The sequence below is a fragment of the Phaethon lepturus genome, unplaced genomic scaffold, assembly GCF_000687285.1.
Source record: "Phaethon lepturus isolate BGI_N335 unplaced genomic scaffold, ASM68728v1 scaffold1093, whole genome shotgun sequence".
In the NCBI taxonomy this organism is placed as follows: Eukaryota; Metazoa; Chordata; class Aves; order Phaethontiformes; family Phaethontidae; genus Phaethon; species Phaethon lepturus.
In genome coordinates this window covers 53,264-71,673 of record NW_010528169.1, presented here as the reverse complement: position 1 = coordinate 71,673, position 18,410 = coordinate 53,264, and the positions used below count along the sequence as shown (strand labels likewise).

At 37.3% G+C, this 18,410-nt stretch overlaps 1 protein-coding gene across 1 annotated transcript in view; it reads right to left on the bottom strand.

Annotated features, from left to right (window-relative positions):
• Window positions 1–15,001, bottom strand: part of RIMBP2 (RIMS binding protein 2) — a gene marked incomplete at its 3' end in the record, with an annotated part of 42,575 nt that extends 27,574 nt beyond the window's left edge. The window contains exons 1-3 of the mRNA XM_010283577.1: window positions 14,920–15,001; window positions 8,861–8,983; window positions 2,308–2,412 (exon numbers count right to left, since the gene is read on the bottom strand). Of these exons, the coding sequence (XP_010281879.1) occupies window positions 2,308–2,409 (102 nt within the window). The remainder of the gene's footprint in view (window positions 1–2,307; window positions 2,413–8,860; window positions 8,984–14,919) is intronic.
• Window positions 15,002–18,410: the final 3,409 nt, after the last annotated feature.

The window sequence follows — 18,410 nt, the reverse complement described above, 5'->3', positions numbered from 1 at the left end:
CCTGCTCATCAGCAACTTTTCAACAGTAACAAGATATGCTGTGGAATGCCATCCTGTTACTGCCTGGAATTACTACTTTCATTTCATGGTACCTTTTCAAGTAATTAGATGACTCAAAAAAAAGGAAGAAAGAATTTAACACACATGTACTAGGTACATTGGGAGGTCAGCTCTGGATGAAATGTGAGCCAGCAATTCCTGTTTAACGATGGAAGCAAAGTATTATAGTTACTTAGGTAACAGATTTTTTAAAAATTGTTTTTCTGACAATATACATTGTATTATAATGTTGAAAAGGAGATGTGTTGGATACCAGCAGTCTAGAGGCTAAAGCAGGACAAATTAGTCTGTGCTCATCTCCACTACCATGTGCAGAGAACTACAGGTATCTTTAGTATCTCTCCATAAGGTAGAACAGTGCACAGTATAGACATCCCCCCAATATCTTTCAATGTTTTGAATATTTTACCCATACGGTGAACTAATCTGGTCTTCATTCTTACCCTGTAGCATTAATAATGGCATTACAGAAGCAGCTGAGCTCTCAACCAGGCTGGGATCCCAACATGTCACAATGGAAAAGAATTTGAGCTTGGAAGGTCTGAAAATCCAAATATACAAAAAAAGCGCCCTTCTTTTTGAGTGGTATCTAGAATGAATATCACATGCAGATTTTGTCAAGAGATATGATGGTAGAATGTTCATTTAAGCTGTCACAGATCCTTATCATGAAAGGCAAAAATAATTTAAAAAGATACAATAGCAATTTAATCACATAAAGAATTAGATGTTTCAGGGTGAAAATGAGTGTGCAAAGTCCTAGGAGGATTATTTCAGGCTAATGAATGAAACCACTAAGAAGGAAGAATTATTTCTCAAATGCTTCTACTAAGTAATGAACAGATTAATTGTTATGGTGGATTTTATTATAGGAATTCTAAGCTACATTTCTAGCGGAACTTAGTGCTAAATGATTATTAGATAATAATTTTAAACATAAATGATCTTGTATTCCATGCTACCTCAGGTCCACTGAACAAGAATTTAATCACTGGCTACAGACGCTGAGCTAGTCACACTGAGTAAAATAACAAATACAATACAACCTTATTTGTGCTTGAAGTCTATCATGCTATAGCTTGGCAAAAATGACTGCAGAAAACAGCATTACAGAGATTCGTGTCTTCTTGCCAATCTGTAACAAAAAGATTCCTGCAATGTGGATTTATTAGAAGAATGTGACAAAAATTAGCAAGAAGAAAAGCTGTATCTTTCTTTGATTTCTTTGCTTTTCCAAGAAATTTAAGGCCAAAATTTATGTGGATGTTCAAATAGTAACAGCTGAATATAACTAGAAATGGCATTTTGAAATATGCCTAAATAAATTAATTGCAAAAGGCTAACAGAAAATTAACTGGAAGATTTCATTTGGTCAAGTTAAGCTTTCTATTTCAAGCAAACTATATTTAGATACATCTTTTTATTCTGATGAGAATGTCCCTCCATGCCAATTCTCTACCAAATTTTCATCAGCACTATTATTTCTGTGTTTTGATCTAGTCAAGCAATTGGAAAAATCAACATTAGTATTGAGACAATTGCAGCTTTAAGTGACTTTGGTATGATTTAAACTCAGTGCCAGATTTTTTATATTATAATGAATACTGAGAAGTTGCAGTGTGAAAAAAAAGGTCTTAAAGTGATTTCTGTATTCGAGAAAGAGCTTGGAAATGAGGTACTTACTTAAACAACGGCTTAGTTTATGAAAAAGATCAACTGTGATGTGTAAGTACCTTGACAAGGACTTCATTTAATCTAATATAGTGGAGAAAGGTAGTAAGAATCGCCAGTGTCTGGAAGTGTCTGTCTGGAAGCCAAAGAAATCCTAATATTAATATGTCAGTGAGAATGACTAGATGTTCCGGCAAACTGACAAGGAAATGGTGGATTCCCTGTATTTTGATTATCATGAAATTAAGGCTGGATTCCTTCCTGACATTTAAGGAATACACAAATATTCCTGAGCCTAATGTAGTGGGAAGCAATGGAAATACGAGGAGTTACGCATACAGGCCAGGTTAATCTTCACTGGCATAAACATACATAAATCAATTAGTACAGTCATGTAAATCCAACACTAAACAACTACATGTTACAGCTGCATCAGCAATCATGCAGAACAATCCAGAAGACGAACCAGTTTGGTAGGTGTGGCTTAAGTTCCTTCAAAGCAGGAGATCTGTTTCACGACCTGTGGTCTGTCACCACAATTTGCTATTTCACCTGACTTTCCCTTTCTCCACTTACCTTCTGCAGGAGTTCAATTTCCTGCTGTTTGGCCTTGAGAACAGCCAAGGCTTGCTCATGCTCCAACTCCAGCTGTTGCCGCCGTTCAGCAGCCTCTCGCATATGCTGTTTCAAAGGAAGCAGAAAAGCTATTAGGAGACTTCAAGACTTCCTACCTGCAGCCAAACATGCTGCTATTCCCAGGCATGCAGATGTTCATCTCAAGATAAAAGCTCTCTGGTATCACTGACAGGCAACAGGAAACTGGATAGGATTTTAATTTGGTCAGTACTTAGGGGCATATTGCCAATGCTAAACTCAGGCATTTTGACAGCAATCTCTTTTAGGATACATGACTGTCATTGCCAGCAACGTGGCCTCTGTGATGCACAAGTGAACAGTACCCATTTTATCCGTCAGGCTCACATTTATATGTGGCATTGTGCTGAAAAACTAAAGCCTGGGAAAAAAATTGCTTGACAATTCCCTAAATGTCTCTTTATCCAAGATACAGTTTTGTGATTTGTTTTGCAAATGATGACCCAAAAGAAAGAGCTTACCTTTACTAATCTCTGCCTATTGTTTATAGCAAATTAGACAGAGCAAAACTAACACAGGTGAGTTTGTGACAAAAATGACTATACAGTACTCAAAACCAACTTCTAAAGGGCAGTTGCTACTAGTGATTCAAAGCAATATGAGAAAGGTTGTTGGGAAGAGCACAAGCTGAACATTGTCAAGATACTCTTTGCAGATAGAAATCTTTTTCATTACAGGTTAATATTATTCTCCCAATATCATTATAACTTTCAAACACCCTGTTAATAAATAGGAGTTAAGAAAGATCTCTTTATAGATTTTGATCTCTTCTCTGGTGAAACTGGTATTAAAGATTTTTATTTTCTAAATTACACATTATTCCCATAATACTCTCAGAGCAGAGGCACAATGTCTTATCTGCAGCACCATGAGGTATTACACACAAACCTAACAGGAATCAGCACTTGGAAACAGAAACACGTGGCTGCAATTGACAAGAACAGGACAAGGTATCTCTTACTGTGTACAAGAGATAATTTTATCAAGCATATTGCTAACCTTTAATGAGCTGTTATTCTCTGCTGCATGTTACTCATAACAAAGAGGGACAGCACAGTGAGTCTGACTTCTCTGTATATGTTTGCAAAGGAAGCAGAAATGTCTCCAATGCTCCATCTGGCCTCTGCTTAGGATTTATTTATTTTCATTTAATGTTTTAATTAAAAAGAACAAAAAAAATCATCAAAGGTTTTTCCAATTCATCAGTTTTGACCCTCAGCTATGGCTTGTTTTCTAGCAGTTTTGTGAGGATCCAGTATTTTGACGGTAGACATTTCTGAACTGTGCATACTGTACAAAACTTAAATGGAACTGTTCATAGGTAATATCTATTCTCAGGACTTAATAATGACCAAAAATAATGGTTCCAATTCTCATCTCATCTGAATGAACATAACCTATTTGGCTAACTAGTGTGATTTAAATTAGCATGAAGCTACATTTACTGAGCTCAGCAGCTTCCATCAAGTCTTACATAAAACTTGACACTGATAGAGCATCAGCGTATTTCTTATACTCAAGAAATGGTGAGACAATCAAGTAATTCTCACACCTTTAATTAAAGCTTTTAATTATCAGAAAAAACCAAAGGTGTCTCTTCACTCTCTCAAGATTTAGTACCAGATTTGGTACAGCATATTTTGACACCGTTAATTTCTTACTACTTTTACAAAAGCTACTACAGAACATTTCTAGTCCTTTGCAGAATTCAATAAGTAATTAATACCGTGACCATACAGTGAATCTATAAAATGTAATGAAGAAACAGATTGTGATACACTATCTGTGATTCTCCCCAGCTTTTAATTTCTCTGTTTCCTAAAATAAGTATTTAATGATCTGCAGCTCACAGATTTTAAGGTCAAAAAGGACCATGTGGTCGTCTATGTTAACATAAAAGTATCTCTCAGTCATTTTAGTATTGTCATGATCTACTTAGTATTTAAGGCAGCAAGGATCTCTTCACCCCAGCATCCGTCCCTCCCCTGGCACAGCAATTAAATCACCCCCAAACCAGAAGCAATTCCCCTCCCACTCTGCTCAAAAATAGGCTCTGTCTGCAAATCTGTTTTGCGTTTCCTATCCGCACATCAGCCACTGTCATTTCTTCTTCCAAGCCTGAGGGGAGCAGGTTAGGGCAGTGGAGGAGGACTGCAGAGATCACTAGCAGGAAGAATAGCAGGGAGAAAGCTCTGAGCTCCTGAATTCTTTATGCATCTTCCTTCAGGATTGACTTCCACAACGATCACATTGCCATGGTTTGTGTAGGTGGTGGCAATTCATTTGTCCATGCTACCACTATCCTTAATGTGAGGCTGGTTAGAACTTTCTAAACATTTAGAGTTGTGCTTCTCTTTTTTGCATCCTTTCTAGAGGTCCTAATAATGTTACTCTAACACCAGAAAACAAATCCACCTTTAAAAGAGCATAGAAAAATACAGTAAGGACTTCGTATTTCAAAACAATTGGTGAATAATGCTCTATCCCTCAAAGAAAGCATGAAGAAGGAACTTTTTCAGTGTATCTTTCAGATCAAAGGCAAGAATCCTGCTATGCAGAAGAGAATTATCTGGAGACATCATAGATAACTGTTTTCTTTCAAACTATCGAGCTAGACAGCTGTATAGTATAAACTGTTTCTGAATTAGCACTTAAGGGACCTGCTCAAACAGTTCTTGTTTTTCCAGCTTCCTCATGGACAGCAGGGGGATTTGACAACGAATAGCCCATCCTCGCTACAATCATTTCAGTGGTGGCACTGTATTACCTACAGCTGCAAACAAAACAAAGACACCCATTCTTTCCTATAGCAGTGACTTTCACAATTCTAAAATGTGCAACTGGTTAATGCTAGAACAAACTCAAATGGCTTTCAAGTACTAAAGTCTTGTTTACGAGCCTCATACATGATGCTGAATGGGGAGCAAATTTAATTCTCACCAAAGTACTCCAATCAAAGCACTTCTCATCTGCGCTTGCAGATGGGTTGGCACCATTACAGTGGAATGAATGGGAGGCGCTGGCTGAACACATCAGAAAGTCAGAACTGTTCTGTGTTGAGAAGCACTGTGAAGATTCTCAGAGGTTAGCTAATTCAGCAGTTCTTCATCTTCCCTTTTCTGCTTTGTTGATACATCTTGAGATAACAGAAAGTGTAACTGCATTTCTCTTTTGACAGGAAAACTAGGCTAAACATTTCTCAAAACTTTCCAATAGTTGGAAAGCTGCAAACCATTTTCTCAAACTACTAATTTCCCGAGCATATAAGGACACACATGAACCACACAATTAACTGCATCTGCTTGGGCATGGTTCAGTGCTAAAAAGGAGATACAGCGTTTCAAGTCTGTTCAAGGTACTCTGCCAGCTCAGAAGGGTTCTGCTCAAGGGTGACAACTACTGAACATGAAAAGCCAGGGTCTCTATATTCACCAGATAATTTTTGTCTCACTGAAGGAAAAATTTTGAAGGAGTTGTTAAGCAGAACAACGTTACAGAATGTTTCTCCCACGTGCATTAGAAATATTATTTCAGCAGAAGTTAAGCATTATCCGTCAAATAACCAGATTCAGCTCTTCTACAGAAGAAATTTGGAGGAATCACTAAGTCAAATGCCAGCAGATATCCTACTTAAGGAGTGGAGAAATGGATATTGTTTGGTATGGCCAATGAAGAAAGTACATTCTTTAATTTGTTTAAGTAAAACACAGTCTGTCACAACAGAATCATAGAATCATTAGAGGAGTTTCAAGTGTTCCAAAACATACAAGCCCAGCAAAACTAGTACCTGAACAGGGTATGAGAAAGGAGTTTTATTGCTCAAGAAAGTGTTGGGGTTTTTTTTAGCAGCACAGGAGTCCAGACAATAATAATTTGTATTCTGATTTGATGAAATGAGAATTGATGCCAATTTACTTAGAGCAAAGTCTAATCCTCAGCTATTTCATGAGCCATGAATTCACAGTTCATTTCTTTTCAAGACTTTTTTCCTCTTATCATTCTACTGTGTGCTCCTTGAAGAAGTGAATTTCTGCAGCTATCAAGATGGAATCCCACAATCATTATACAGAGAGCACAGGCACGCCATATCTGTTGAAATAGCTTCTAGGTGTTGATTCTACTCTCTATAGGTACTAGCACATAGCTCACAGTTAAATAGCAAATTAGTGATAAAGGTCTGTGGAACTGTTAGTTTTGTATTCCCCAGAAGAGAAGGAAGGAAATAACAGAAGAAGTAAATTATCTTCCATTGCTAGAGAAAAACTTCCTACTTATTTCTGGGGAAAGTTATATTAGTCTAAAGACAGATAACAGTGTATCACTCTTCAATTAGGCAGTTTAATTTCCCTTTCTCAGTACGTGTATTTATTATTTGCACATAATTCTAGATTTATTCCACCAGTGCTACCTATTGACTGGTAAATAGGACAATGATAATTCACTGTACAACAATACATGTGTAACATAACAGAAGAAGCTGGAATAAACTGGTTTACAGAGCAGTCAGCTTACTTTTGATAACCCCACTTTGGAGGCTCAGCAACAGGGACGTAACTTATAACCACCTTTTATTTCCATCTGTAGCTGGATGTAAAATATCCTCACCTCTTGAGTAATATCAAATAAAGCTTGAGAGAGGGTTTCCGCAATGTATTTACAAGTACAAGACAAAAATAAAATCCAGACGGGTAGCCATTTTCATCTCTATAGTCATGTCCAAAAGGCCAGATCTATTCTGATGCAGCCAACAGCAAAACTATTTTTCCCCTTTTACAGCGAGTCTGATGCAAGTCAAATTCATTAGCAAATCTAATTTTAAGTAAGTGATTATAATTATGACAAGCATTGGCTGAAGCCACTTAGCATTATTAGAACATTCTGCATAGAACGGTCTTGCTCAAAATTTAAGATCTCAGACCACGCATTTTCATTTCCATCTCCTCCTACTCTCAGGGCATCCATCTCTCCTTAGCTAGCAACTTCACTGGTTTGAAAAAGGAAAACCTTGGACTTGAGAAGATGAAAAATAAGCAGCTCTTTGGCAGTCTGTCAAAAAAGTTTCAGCACTGGATTGCTGAAATGCTCTGGAGCACTAGAATGCTCCATTCTAACCAGACAAACACATCCTTAATTTTTCTGAATGGTCTGAAGAACAGACAGTGTTTACAAGTGTTTTTTTCTCTCTCAAGAATTCTCACTGTAGTCCTTGCCAGTGCAGTTCCTCCACTGATGCAAACAGCTGTAACTGCATGACTCTTTTTTTCTTCTTTCTTTTAAAGAATAATCTTAGTTGCTTAACCCTCTTCAAGGCATGTTTTGGTAGCAGTTTTCCACATCACAATTTCCATATTTTCTACAACTAAGAAAACCTGGGAACAGTGACCCGTTCAAACCAGTTTGTGTTTATACCACATCATATGCTTCCTTCCACTCGCTCCCTCTACCCCATCACATTGGACACCAGCTCATTGTCTGTGAAGGACCTTTCAGACCCTTCTCCATTACTGCTGATCCATCTGTCACATTTTGCCTATCAAGTTACTGACTTCCATCTTTATTTAATCAATAACACTTGGGGAATTTGCCTGTTTCCTAGCAAAACACTATTTCCTTCCAACCACTAGGACTTCTTTTGCTCTTTGTTTCAACATACAAATTATTGCCTCCTTGAATTAGCTGGTAAGCAGTAATCTCTTAGCTGATTCCATTTTCCAACTGAATTTTACTCTTACTGTACCCAGACATCATTTGTGTATGACACCATCTTCAACTAAACAGTGAAACCTCTACTGAAGAATACATACTTGGGATTCAAAACGCATTACTGAATTTTTCTAAGTTGAAAAGGCAGCAGCAAATTGACGACATGAAAACAGCTGTATCTAGAAAACAAGCATGGCCAGACACCAACATACTAGGCTTCTCTAGAAGCATGTTAAAAGAAAGGTGGTTATGTACCAGGCACTATAATTCTTTCTAAATAAGACCTCTTTAATAAAACAATAGCAGATTTTGCAAGCCTGTCCTGACAATGGGATGCACTCTGCACAGGCAGTATGAGCTGGTACCAACGGTTTTTCACAAAGCCACAATAACATTTTGCATCAAGTTAGACTGTCAGACATAGCCCTCTTTAAAGTAAAATATCTTGGCAGTTGTTCATATTTTGTTCATCAGCATAGTCACTTCTCATCCTTTTCTTCTCATCTTGACTTACCTGCAATAACTATAGTGAAAACCTGCATCCAAGTACTTAGAAAGGATCAGATAAAGATCTCTAAAGACATCTCTTGTCCGATAGTTTGAGATTCCCTGTAGGTACTTGGTCTACTGTATTCCATACGTTTTATCGTAATTACTAGGGGCATTCAGTTCCCTAGTTTGCAATGTACTTAGGCTTCTGTGACTCACTGAATGAACATCAGGAATATGAAGCAAGCAATAGAAGTGCTGGACTTTACAGCATTATACATACCTTTAGGACCTGCTCTAAGTTCTCCAGCTTGGCTTGGAGCTGGTGTTTTCCCTTTACAGCCAAATCTCGTTCTTTGGTCACTCTGAGAAGGGTTTCTCTAAGATGGGCATAGTCTGATTTTACCTAGAAAAATTAAAATGTGCTTATTGCCCAAACAGCTAATTAATGAAGGGAAAACTATACCTGACACAGACATTTCTGCATGTTAAAATGGAAGAAGGAAAACAAGTTTGAAGGAAATAGGAAAGAAGTGTAAAAAATGGAAGGGAATGTTCATTGAGGAAATTGTGTGCATCTCATATACATGTATGCATGAAACACATTTTCTTTTGACAAGGACTACAATCTGGCAACCAACTGTAGTTATGCATAAGTTATGCAAAGTTAAATAAATATACTATATAATGCACAAAATAAATGACAATCAAACAATTCTTAATTTCTCAGAGGCATGAGAGATAGGTGTACTATATAAAGAGACACAGATCTAACATATATAGAAATATAAGTCACATGTACATTTTCCTGGACTATTCTTTAGTGTAAATTGACTTCAGAATTAACTCAAATATACATGATCAGCCTGTGCTAATGTTTGAAATCAGTGTCTGTACAATTCAGAAATAGGTATTCTTCTGCAACAAACCCCTTGCTCTCCCTTAAAATATTTGCATACGGAAGGTAATCTACTTGGTGTTAGGTTAACTATTTCAGTATGACTAATTCTTTTTATACAGGATTTTGTGAATGATCAATGATAGTGACTACTTCATAAACATTCAGAGAAAATAAGAAAATATAATATTAAACTATTTTATCCTGCCATGGAAAAGTTTGTTCTTCAATTCAGATCAGGTGAAAATTTGATTTTTTATCCCTGATCAATTTATGACTTTATGTCCTGTATTGATGTATAACAACAGGATTGTTACAGTTATATCATACCAGAAACTGCAATTTTTACTTTAAGAATGAAAAAAAAAAAACCATAATGTTCACATACTATTTCCACTTCCCTGCAATGTTGATAGAAGGTAAGAAAGCAAAAGAAGGAGCCGTAATATTTCTAGTGAACAGTGCTCCAAGAGGCAGCTGTTTTCCTTTGTTAAATGCAAGACAGTGCAGAAGCATAAAAATGCTGGCAGGATTAGGAAAAGGCAAAAGGAAAAGGCAAAAAAAAGACTAAGAAAAGGCAAAGCAGTACAAAGTATTGGGATAAGGCACAGGCTTTAATCTTGGTGCAGCTCGTGTTTCCTTCTAACTCTAATCAAGCAAGTGACAAGTACTTTTTTTTTTTTTTTAATTTAATTGCTGTAATTTCTTGGGTTTTTTTCAAGAACAAATGGCATTAAGCAATCTCTGGCATAGATATCTCCTGGACATTTTCTAAAGCGATGTTTTGGAAACTGATTCAGCCTTTCTATTTGCCTTCTGGCTCCAGCTTGTTAGCTTGCAAATTTTGTCATGGACCAAACAATCTAAATGGTTGCAGCCAGCCCTTGTATTCTTCTTTGTAAGAGGGCTCTTTAGAATGCAGTGGACTAGAAAAAAGAAAGAGGAAAATGGAACAAATCATATTTTCCACAAGAACCGACACAATTATTGTCAAACTCAGGATTTTTTTTTTCTGTGCACAGGTTTTTCTTTCCCTCTTCCCTCATTTCTTTATAACTAAGGAAACTATTAAACAATAGATTCTCAGAATCTCTTAACTTCCTGCATCTTTTGTATTGTATTTCATTGCTCAAATCAGTCGTTGTATATTGTTAAAGAATAATGGAGTGGAAAAAGGAAGCAATGTGGTATCACCATCAACAATGAAATTTTGTTATTGTCTGTGTTTCCCAGTTAATTTACTGAGGATGAATGAAGTACAATATTTTGAACAAGTTTCAAGAAAAGGTTATTTTCCTTAGGCTTTAGTTTTCTCTGTCTCTAAAACAATTGATACCAGCTGACTACCTTTGTGAAGAGTTTCCTAAGAATTACTAGTCATTATAGTCTGAATGATTTTTGGGAGCTAGTGAGCACAGAACATTTCTGCTATGTGTTTTTCCCTGCTGGCAGTGAAGCGGCTATCAGAACAAGTGGTATCTATCAGGCTGCCAATGTAATTTTGGAAAGAGATTAATTAGAGACACATGGAACTGTAGATATTTTACACATCTCAGGATCTTTCATTTAGGGTCTCAATGCACATACCTAAATTAGTTAAAGTTTAGGAATACACAAGTGGTTCTGATATTTCTCTACAATACACAAATGGTTCTGATAGTTGCTCTACTTTCTCTTTTGGCACGTCAGCTTGTGAACAAAGTTCTGTATATATTTTCATTTTACAGGTTGGAAAGAACACAACAAAATCTACCAGCCACTTTCTGATAATTACGCTTGTTACTTGCAGCAACACTGATAATTTTTAATATTTATCACGTGCATTCCTGACAGGACTTTTTCCTCTGAAGATTGTGTATTATATAGAATGCTGTGATATACACATTTATAAAACCCATAAGGCAGCATAAAACTTGACCAGTCTATCATTTTTTTTTTACAACATTTTTCTTAAATGTGAATTTAATGCTCTCTCCAGGCAGGCTGTTTAAGAACATATGGGATATACATGAACTTGAATTACACACAGAGTACATCAAAACATCAGTGTTCCCAGTGGCAAAAACAGTTGACCTAAATAGAGTACCATCATAAACAGTTCTAATTTCATGACAGAAACAGGGAACATTTTGATCCATGATGTTTCTCTGTTTAATGCATAAACCAATTTATTTTTCATCCCATACCTTCACACTTACTAAATGTGCCCTCATTTGAGGCAGTTAGGAAGGCCAGAACACTGCTAAAGTTGTCTTCCACTTCCTGAACACTTAAACAGAAACTAGTTATTGAAAACCAGCACACCAAAATGAACCAGCAGTTTATTTCATTGGTGAAAAGCTCCATCAGCCTCATAATACACCATTTGCCTTAATTCTAGACTTTAGTGACCTGCCAGTTTCTCAAATAACTGACATTGTTCAGAAAACATTATTCATAAACTACCATGAAAATGGTATGATTTCAGGTATTGTGGAAATAAATTCTGGAGGTATTATTCCTATTCTATTTTTACATAAAAACACTAGCCCATTGTCCTGATTTCAGCTGGGATAGAGTTAATTTTCTTCCTAATAGCTGGTAGAGTGCTGTGTTTTGGATTTAGTATGAGAATAAAGTTGATAACACACTGATGTTTTTAGTTGTTGCTAAGTAGTTGTAGCGCTTATACGAAGTCAAGGACTTTTCAGCTTCCCGTGCTCTGGCAGCGGGGAGGTGCACAAGGAGCTGGGAGGGGGCACAGCCAGGAGAGCTGACCCAGCCTGGCCAGAGGGGTATTCCCCACCAGATAACGCCATGCTCCGTGTATAAACTGGAGTTGGCTTGGGGGTGGGAATCATTGCTCAGGGACAGGCTATCGATCACCAGGTGCTGAGCAATTGCTGCATCGTGTATCACTTGGTTATGTATATTCCTTTGCCATTATTATTACTACTACTACTACTATTATTTCCTCTTTATTGTCCTACTAAACTGTTTTTATCTCAACCCACAAGTTTTTTCCTGATTCTCTCCCCCATCCCACCTGGGAGGTGGGGAGGAGAGCGAGTGGCTGCGTGGTGCTTACTTGCCAGCTGGGTCTAAACCACAACACCCATATATATTCAGATGAGCAAGAAAATAAGTCAGAGCCCAGTGTCACAGAGCTCCTAATGACACAAAATCTTTTCACAAGTACTCCAATCCAGGAATGCAACTTCATTTCTCTTATGCAGAGTACCAAAACTAAGTCATGTAGGTTATGTACAATATTAGCTTTATTTTGTAGATTTAAAGGTAGCCAGCCTTGTACCTACTCCTTTCTAGAGTCAAATTTCATCAACTACATTGTGCAAAAATGAGCAGTAGTTTTATCTGGGCTGCATAACAGAAGGCATAGACACTCCTCCAGCCCCATTTGCTTGGATGAAGTTGGCCTGTTTTTCAGGCCAGCTCTCAAGGGTGAAAAAGCAGAAATTATTTTAGGCAGGTTTTCCCCTTCAGGGCTGAGCCCCAACTCTTAAAATTCTGCTTGAACCTCCACATCCTAAGTTTTATAGTTTCACACTTTCTGAATAGTAAATTGTAATCTAAACTGCACGATCTATCCTCAATCTCACCATGTGTTTTTTTGTACCCACAAACAAACCAACAAAACCCCAGAAAAATCCAACTAATTCCCTCAAGAAAACCTGTTACACAAGAAAGAAAACACAAGGTTTGTTAACATTCAAGGTATGCTGCAAAGATTACATGTTGTTAAAATTGTAAAAGTGAGAGGGTACACTTAGAGTAAGTCTTTGATCCTAGGATGAGGATGTGATATTAAATTAGTAGCACAGGCATCCAGAGTTGTTGCATTGTGGCTTTCATAGTATTTAATGTGTTTGAAGAAACAAACACCCATAGCATGACAAATTCTGACACTACAATAGTGAAAGGTAATTTTATCACTAACTTAGTGGCTAATGTGTCAAAAATTGACATTTTACTTTCATATTTTAAATTGCTTTTACTAGGTTTTTTTATGTACCTTAAGCGTTTCACCATAATAAGATACAAACATTACCTATAATAAAGCATTATTAACCACATAGTTCTTCACTTTCTGATAGGAAGAAGGATAACATTTTTAGCATCATCAACATATTGAGCCTTCACTGCATTAATGCTGCATGCTATTCCTGTCTCAGCCAGAATATAAAACTGCCAAAGGAAGACCTTATTGTTACATGACTCGTGAAGTAAAGAGTAAAGGCAATGTGCAAACAAAAAAAAGAGAAGAGAAAAACATTAGGAAAGGGAGACATTCTAGACAGATGGATGAATAAAATTAAGTGATGCTATAATACACCTGGCTTCCGCCTATCATAAAGTATTATTACACTGTCTTTTTATATAAAAATGATTTCAATTCCTCAGAATTGAAACAGGAAATTTCAGGTCTGCTTCGATACCAGATGCCACACACAAAATGTAGAGTACATGCACAGCGATCTCTGAATTTTAGTAATTTGCATTGTCTCAGGGACTTAATCAGACCTCCTTTGGTTTGGAAATTCAGTAGTGGGCTACTCTGTGACACATGCACATCAGAGATATCAAAGCGTGCAGCTACCACTGTTTTGCAAGCTTTGAGGATGGGCTTTCATCAGAGCCTATGTGTGTTACAGCTCTTCTGATATGAATGAGGTTGCCGAGCAACTCACTTAAGCCCTGCAGAAATCCCAGATTGGAGTTTTATTTTTAGCTAAATGTAGCCCTGTAAAGTGGCTGGTTCATGATGTTTCTTCCACTGAATGCATATGTGGTGAGATAAGGCACACCAGCCTCTCCTCCCATGCTAGTCACGCCAGGCAGTATTTGCCATAGATATAATCACACTATAGTCAGAAAGACATGTTTTGGCCTATAACAGGCACCAAAAAAAATTGAAGAAAAATGCTTACTATTAAAAGTTTTTATATCAGGACCTAGAATAGCTGGGAAATAACTGCTAAATAGATTTCTGTACATGTGCTGCTGGTCAACAGCTTTTCAACATTTTATTGAGAAATCTAAAAATGCAAAGAAAAAATGCAGATGGGTAGAAAAAACCCTACTAGATAGCCATCATTTCTCTCAGTATTTTTCAGGAAAAGAAGATAATTTTCCAATCAAGTCTCATCAGAATCACCAAAAAAATATTTTTACCAAAGCCCAATACCAATTTACAATACTAAGAAAATATGCATCAGAGGAATGATGTACCTCTCTCAGTCTATCAGTGTGTCTTAAATTTTCACTTGAAAATAACACTTGTTCATAAAATACATTTTTGTAATTTATTTTTAATTAAAATCATTTATGTTCTCAAGTAGAAGCAAGCAAATCAGAGAAAATGACTATACAATCCACTTTTATCCACCCCTGCAGCCTGATTTCTGTAACAAATGAATGTATGAGTTCTGTGCTTGTAATGTTACCTGGTCATATTGCAGTGCTTTGTGGGACACACTTGCATACTGAAGGCTCAGGCGATTCTTTTCTTGCACAGCATCCTTCAGTTCATTTCCCTAAAAGACAAGAGTGTTATAGACTATTTATCTCCATTACACTACATCCTATTAAGTGCTTAAGGAAGCAATGTTTTTGCATTATTTGGTATTAACAAACTGTTAAGAGTAATATCAGGCATGGGGCAAAGGCACTGAAGGTGCAGAAGCAGCAGATTAGCTTGCAATTACAGTTGGCTCTATTGTAAATCCACATGTTTTCAGTAGATGATCTGATTAAAGATGCACAGGCAAAGACAGATGACCTGACTTCACAGGCCTGGTGCCTATAAAAATAATAATAAGAAAATCTCCCTGTGGATGTAGCAAAGAGCTCAGAGCTGTCTGCCTGACTTAGAGCTGGGAAGAGAAAGAGACTTGGCTCCTAGAAAAAAAATAATGCTATCAAACTTAGGTCTTCATAAGGCATTTTGAGGGCAAAAGCTAACAACTGGAATGTATACTCATGTACACATTTTTAAATTCACATATTTCACTTTATTTACAATGTAGATCTATTTATAATATATGTATATATACACATTTTAATACAAACTTTTTCAGAATCTGTGTAGAGCATCTATGTACTACAGTGGCAGGCAAATCAGAAGTGCAGATGAAAGACAAAAGGTAGAGTAACCTGTGCCTAAAGATCAAGGTATTAACCACAGCCTCAGGAACGTATTTTTATTTATTTAGACAGCACTATAAAGGGGAAAAAAGGAAAAGTAAATAAAGCTCAAATATACAGTCAAAGGTCAAACTAGAAGGGTGGAAATGCTTTGTCAGATCACACAGACCAAAATACATGCAGTTCAGGAAAAAATAGCAGCATCCTCTGATATTTCGACAATTTCTTTTTTGCACAAGTTCACAAAGGTAGTTGTCTGAGATAAAATCTTAAATTCAATTCCTTATGAAAGTTGCAGTCAGTCATGCTGAGCGATCTGTAGTCTTTCCATCCTACAGTGTGCATTATACATTATCTTCTGAAACCATTAGCTCTATTTGCCAAAAACTACACTAAGGGGGGCAGAACTCAGCCCACTTTTGAGTGATTTGAAATAATTTATGATTTTGTACCATTAAAATCCACAGTATCAGCAGATTTCTCTACTAAATCTGTTGAGATCTTAAAAAAAACTGTTCAAGTAATGCTTTAGCACAATTTCTCTTTAAAATTCTCAATATGAAAGAAAATTAAATTGGTAAATTTTTGATTTACCAATGTAAGCCCTAAAAAAGGAATTTAAAGATCCTGGTATTTAAATGTTTTTCATAGTAGTTGAACCAAAAATCTTGCTATTTTAAGCATACCTTTCTTAAATAAATTTCAAAATTCTCTGCACACAAGATTCATGTTTTTAACAGAAAACTAGTGCTTTCAGTGAACTGAAGTTGTTAAACTGTTTATCTAAATTGTTTCCTAAGCTTCATTGCAACGCTACAGGCTTGGGGAGGAGTGGCTGGAGAGTTGCCCAGTGGAAAAGGACCTGGGGGTGCTGGTTGACAGGCGGCTGAACATGAGCCGGCAGTGTGCCCAGGTGGCCAAGAAGGCCAACAGCGTCCTGGCCTGTATCAGCAATAGTGTGGCCAGCAGGAGTAGGGAAGTGATCGTGCCCCTGTACTCGGCACTGGTGAGGCCACATCTTGAATCCTGTGTTAAGTTTTTGGGCCCCTCACTACAAGAAGGATGCTGAGGTGCTGGAGTGTGTCCAGAGAAAGGCAACGAAGCTGGTGAGGGGTCTGGAGCACAAGTCTTATGAGGAGCGGCTGAGGGAGCTGGGGCTGTTCAGTCTCGAGAAGCGGAGGCTGAGGGGAGATCTTATAGCTCTCTACAACTACCTGAAAGGGGGTTGTGGCGACGTGGGTGTTGGTCTCCTCCCAAGTAATGAGCAATAGAATGAGAGGAAATGGCCTCAAGTTGCACCAGGGGAGGTTTGAACTAGATATTAGGAAAAATTTCTTTACAGAGGGAGTGGTCAAGCATTGGAACAGGCTGCCCAGGGAGGTGGTGGAGTCGCCATTACCAGAAGTATTCAAAAAACATGTAGGCGTGGCACTTCAGGTCATGGTTTAGTGTGCATGGTAGTGTTGGGTTGATGGTTGGACATGATCTTAAAGGTCTTTTCCAACCTTAACGATTCTGTGATTACCTGAACATCAGAGCTAGTGAAGCTTATAGATTTCTGCCTTGGTTACTTGACCGGTATCTAAGGTATGACATCCAAATATGACTGAAATGAACCACTGGGTTCAAACTGTATAGGGCCAGCTAAAAGGATAGTATGACTACATGAATAATTTTCTATAGAACTTGAGATTAAAATGTCAGCTTTATAAAACATTCCACATAGAAAAGGCCATTCTGAGTAACAGTGATTTTAACATATCAATTAATTCCGCAGATGTCACTGCATTTCTGCACACACCTGGAATGTCCGTCTGATAGTTAAATTTGAACATAAACAAAGGATAGTGAAAATTAGTTCAACTTAAGTAATGACAAGTTACAGCACCAATATCAGAACATCTCATCGTCTGTGGAAGCTGCTCTCTGGACTAAATGTTAAGTGCTGCTGCACTGAACTAAACTAAGACAACAAACTGCAGAATATTCAGTCTCCTGATTGCAGATATACCTGTCATCTTGCATGTAAGGAACTCAGCAATTATAATTTCACAAGTCTGTTAAATCTGTTATTCAGGGTGCAATTAAAAGTGGCAGTCAGACTCTGTGAGATGCTAGACAGTTCTGTGGGCCAAAACAAGAAGAATTTCTTAGCTCGTGTTGCATTTTCAAAAGTGTGAATTAAATCAGTAAATATTTTTATAATATCAACAAACTGCACAGAACAGTTCTTTGGATATGCAAATAAATCACTGCATCCTATTAACTGTTGAAAGTCATTTGTAAAGCATTGTGTGTCTATTCTGCACTTTACAAGGTGAAAATAAGCCACACTACCTGCTCTGAAACTCTTACAAATGCAGGCTTTTGTCAAGCCAGATTTGACATCGACTTTAATGGATCAATTTGCATTTATTACAAATCGATACTGCTCAGCTGACTTTAATGGGGAACAAGTGGCAATGAGTTACCAGGTTTTAATAATGTTATTAAAAGGAATTCAAGCAGAAATGGTGGGGAGGAGGAAGGGAAAGGAGAGGAGGAGTAATTGATGGCAATCTAGGCCAGCATCTTTCACACCCTCCTAAAATTCTCCAGAATGGAAAACAGTTTATGAGAGATGGCACAGCAGCTGGGCTGGCTGTCCTACCTAAAGAAAATACATTTAATCATGTTATTTGCAAGGATGAATAGAAGTAGGGCAGTAACTATCCCAGTTTCATTGGTCCTTAGTTATAAGCCTATTTCTTTTCACTTATATCTCTGTTCACCACAGTGGCAATTTCTCTCG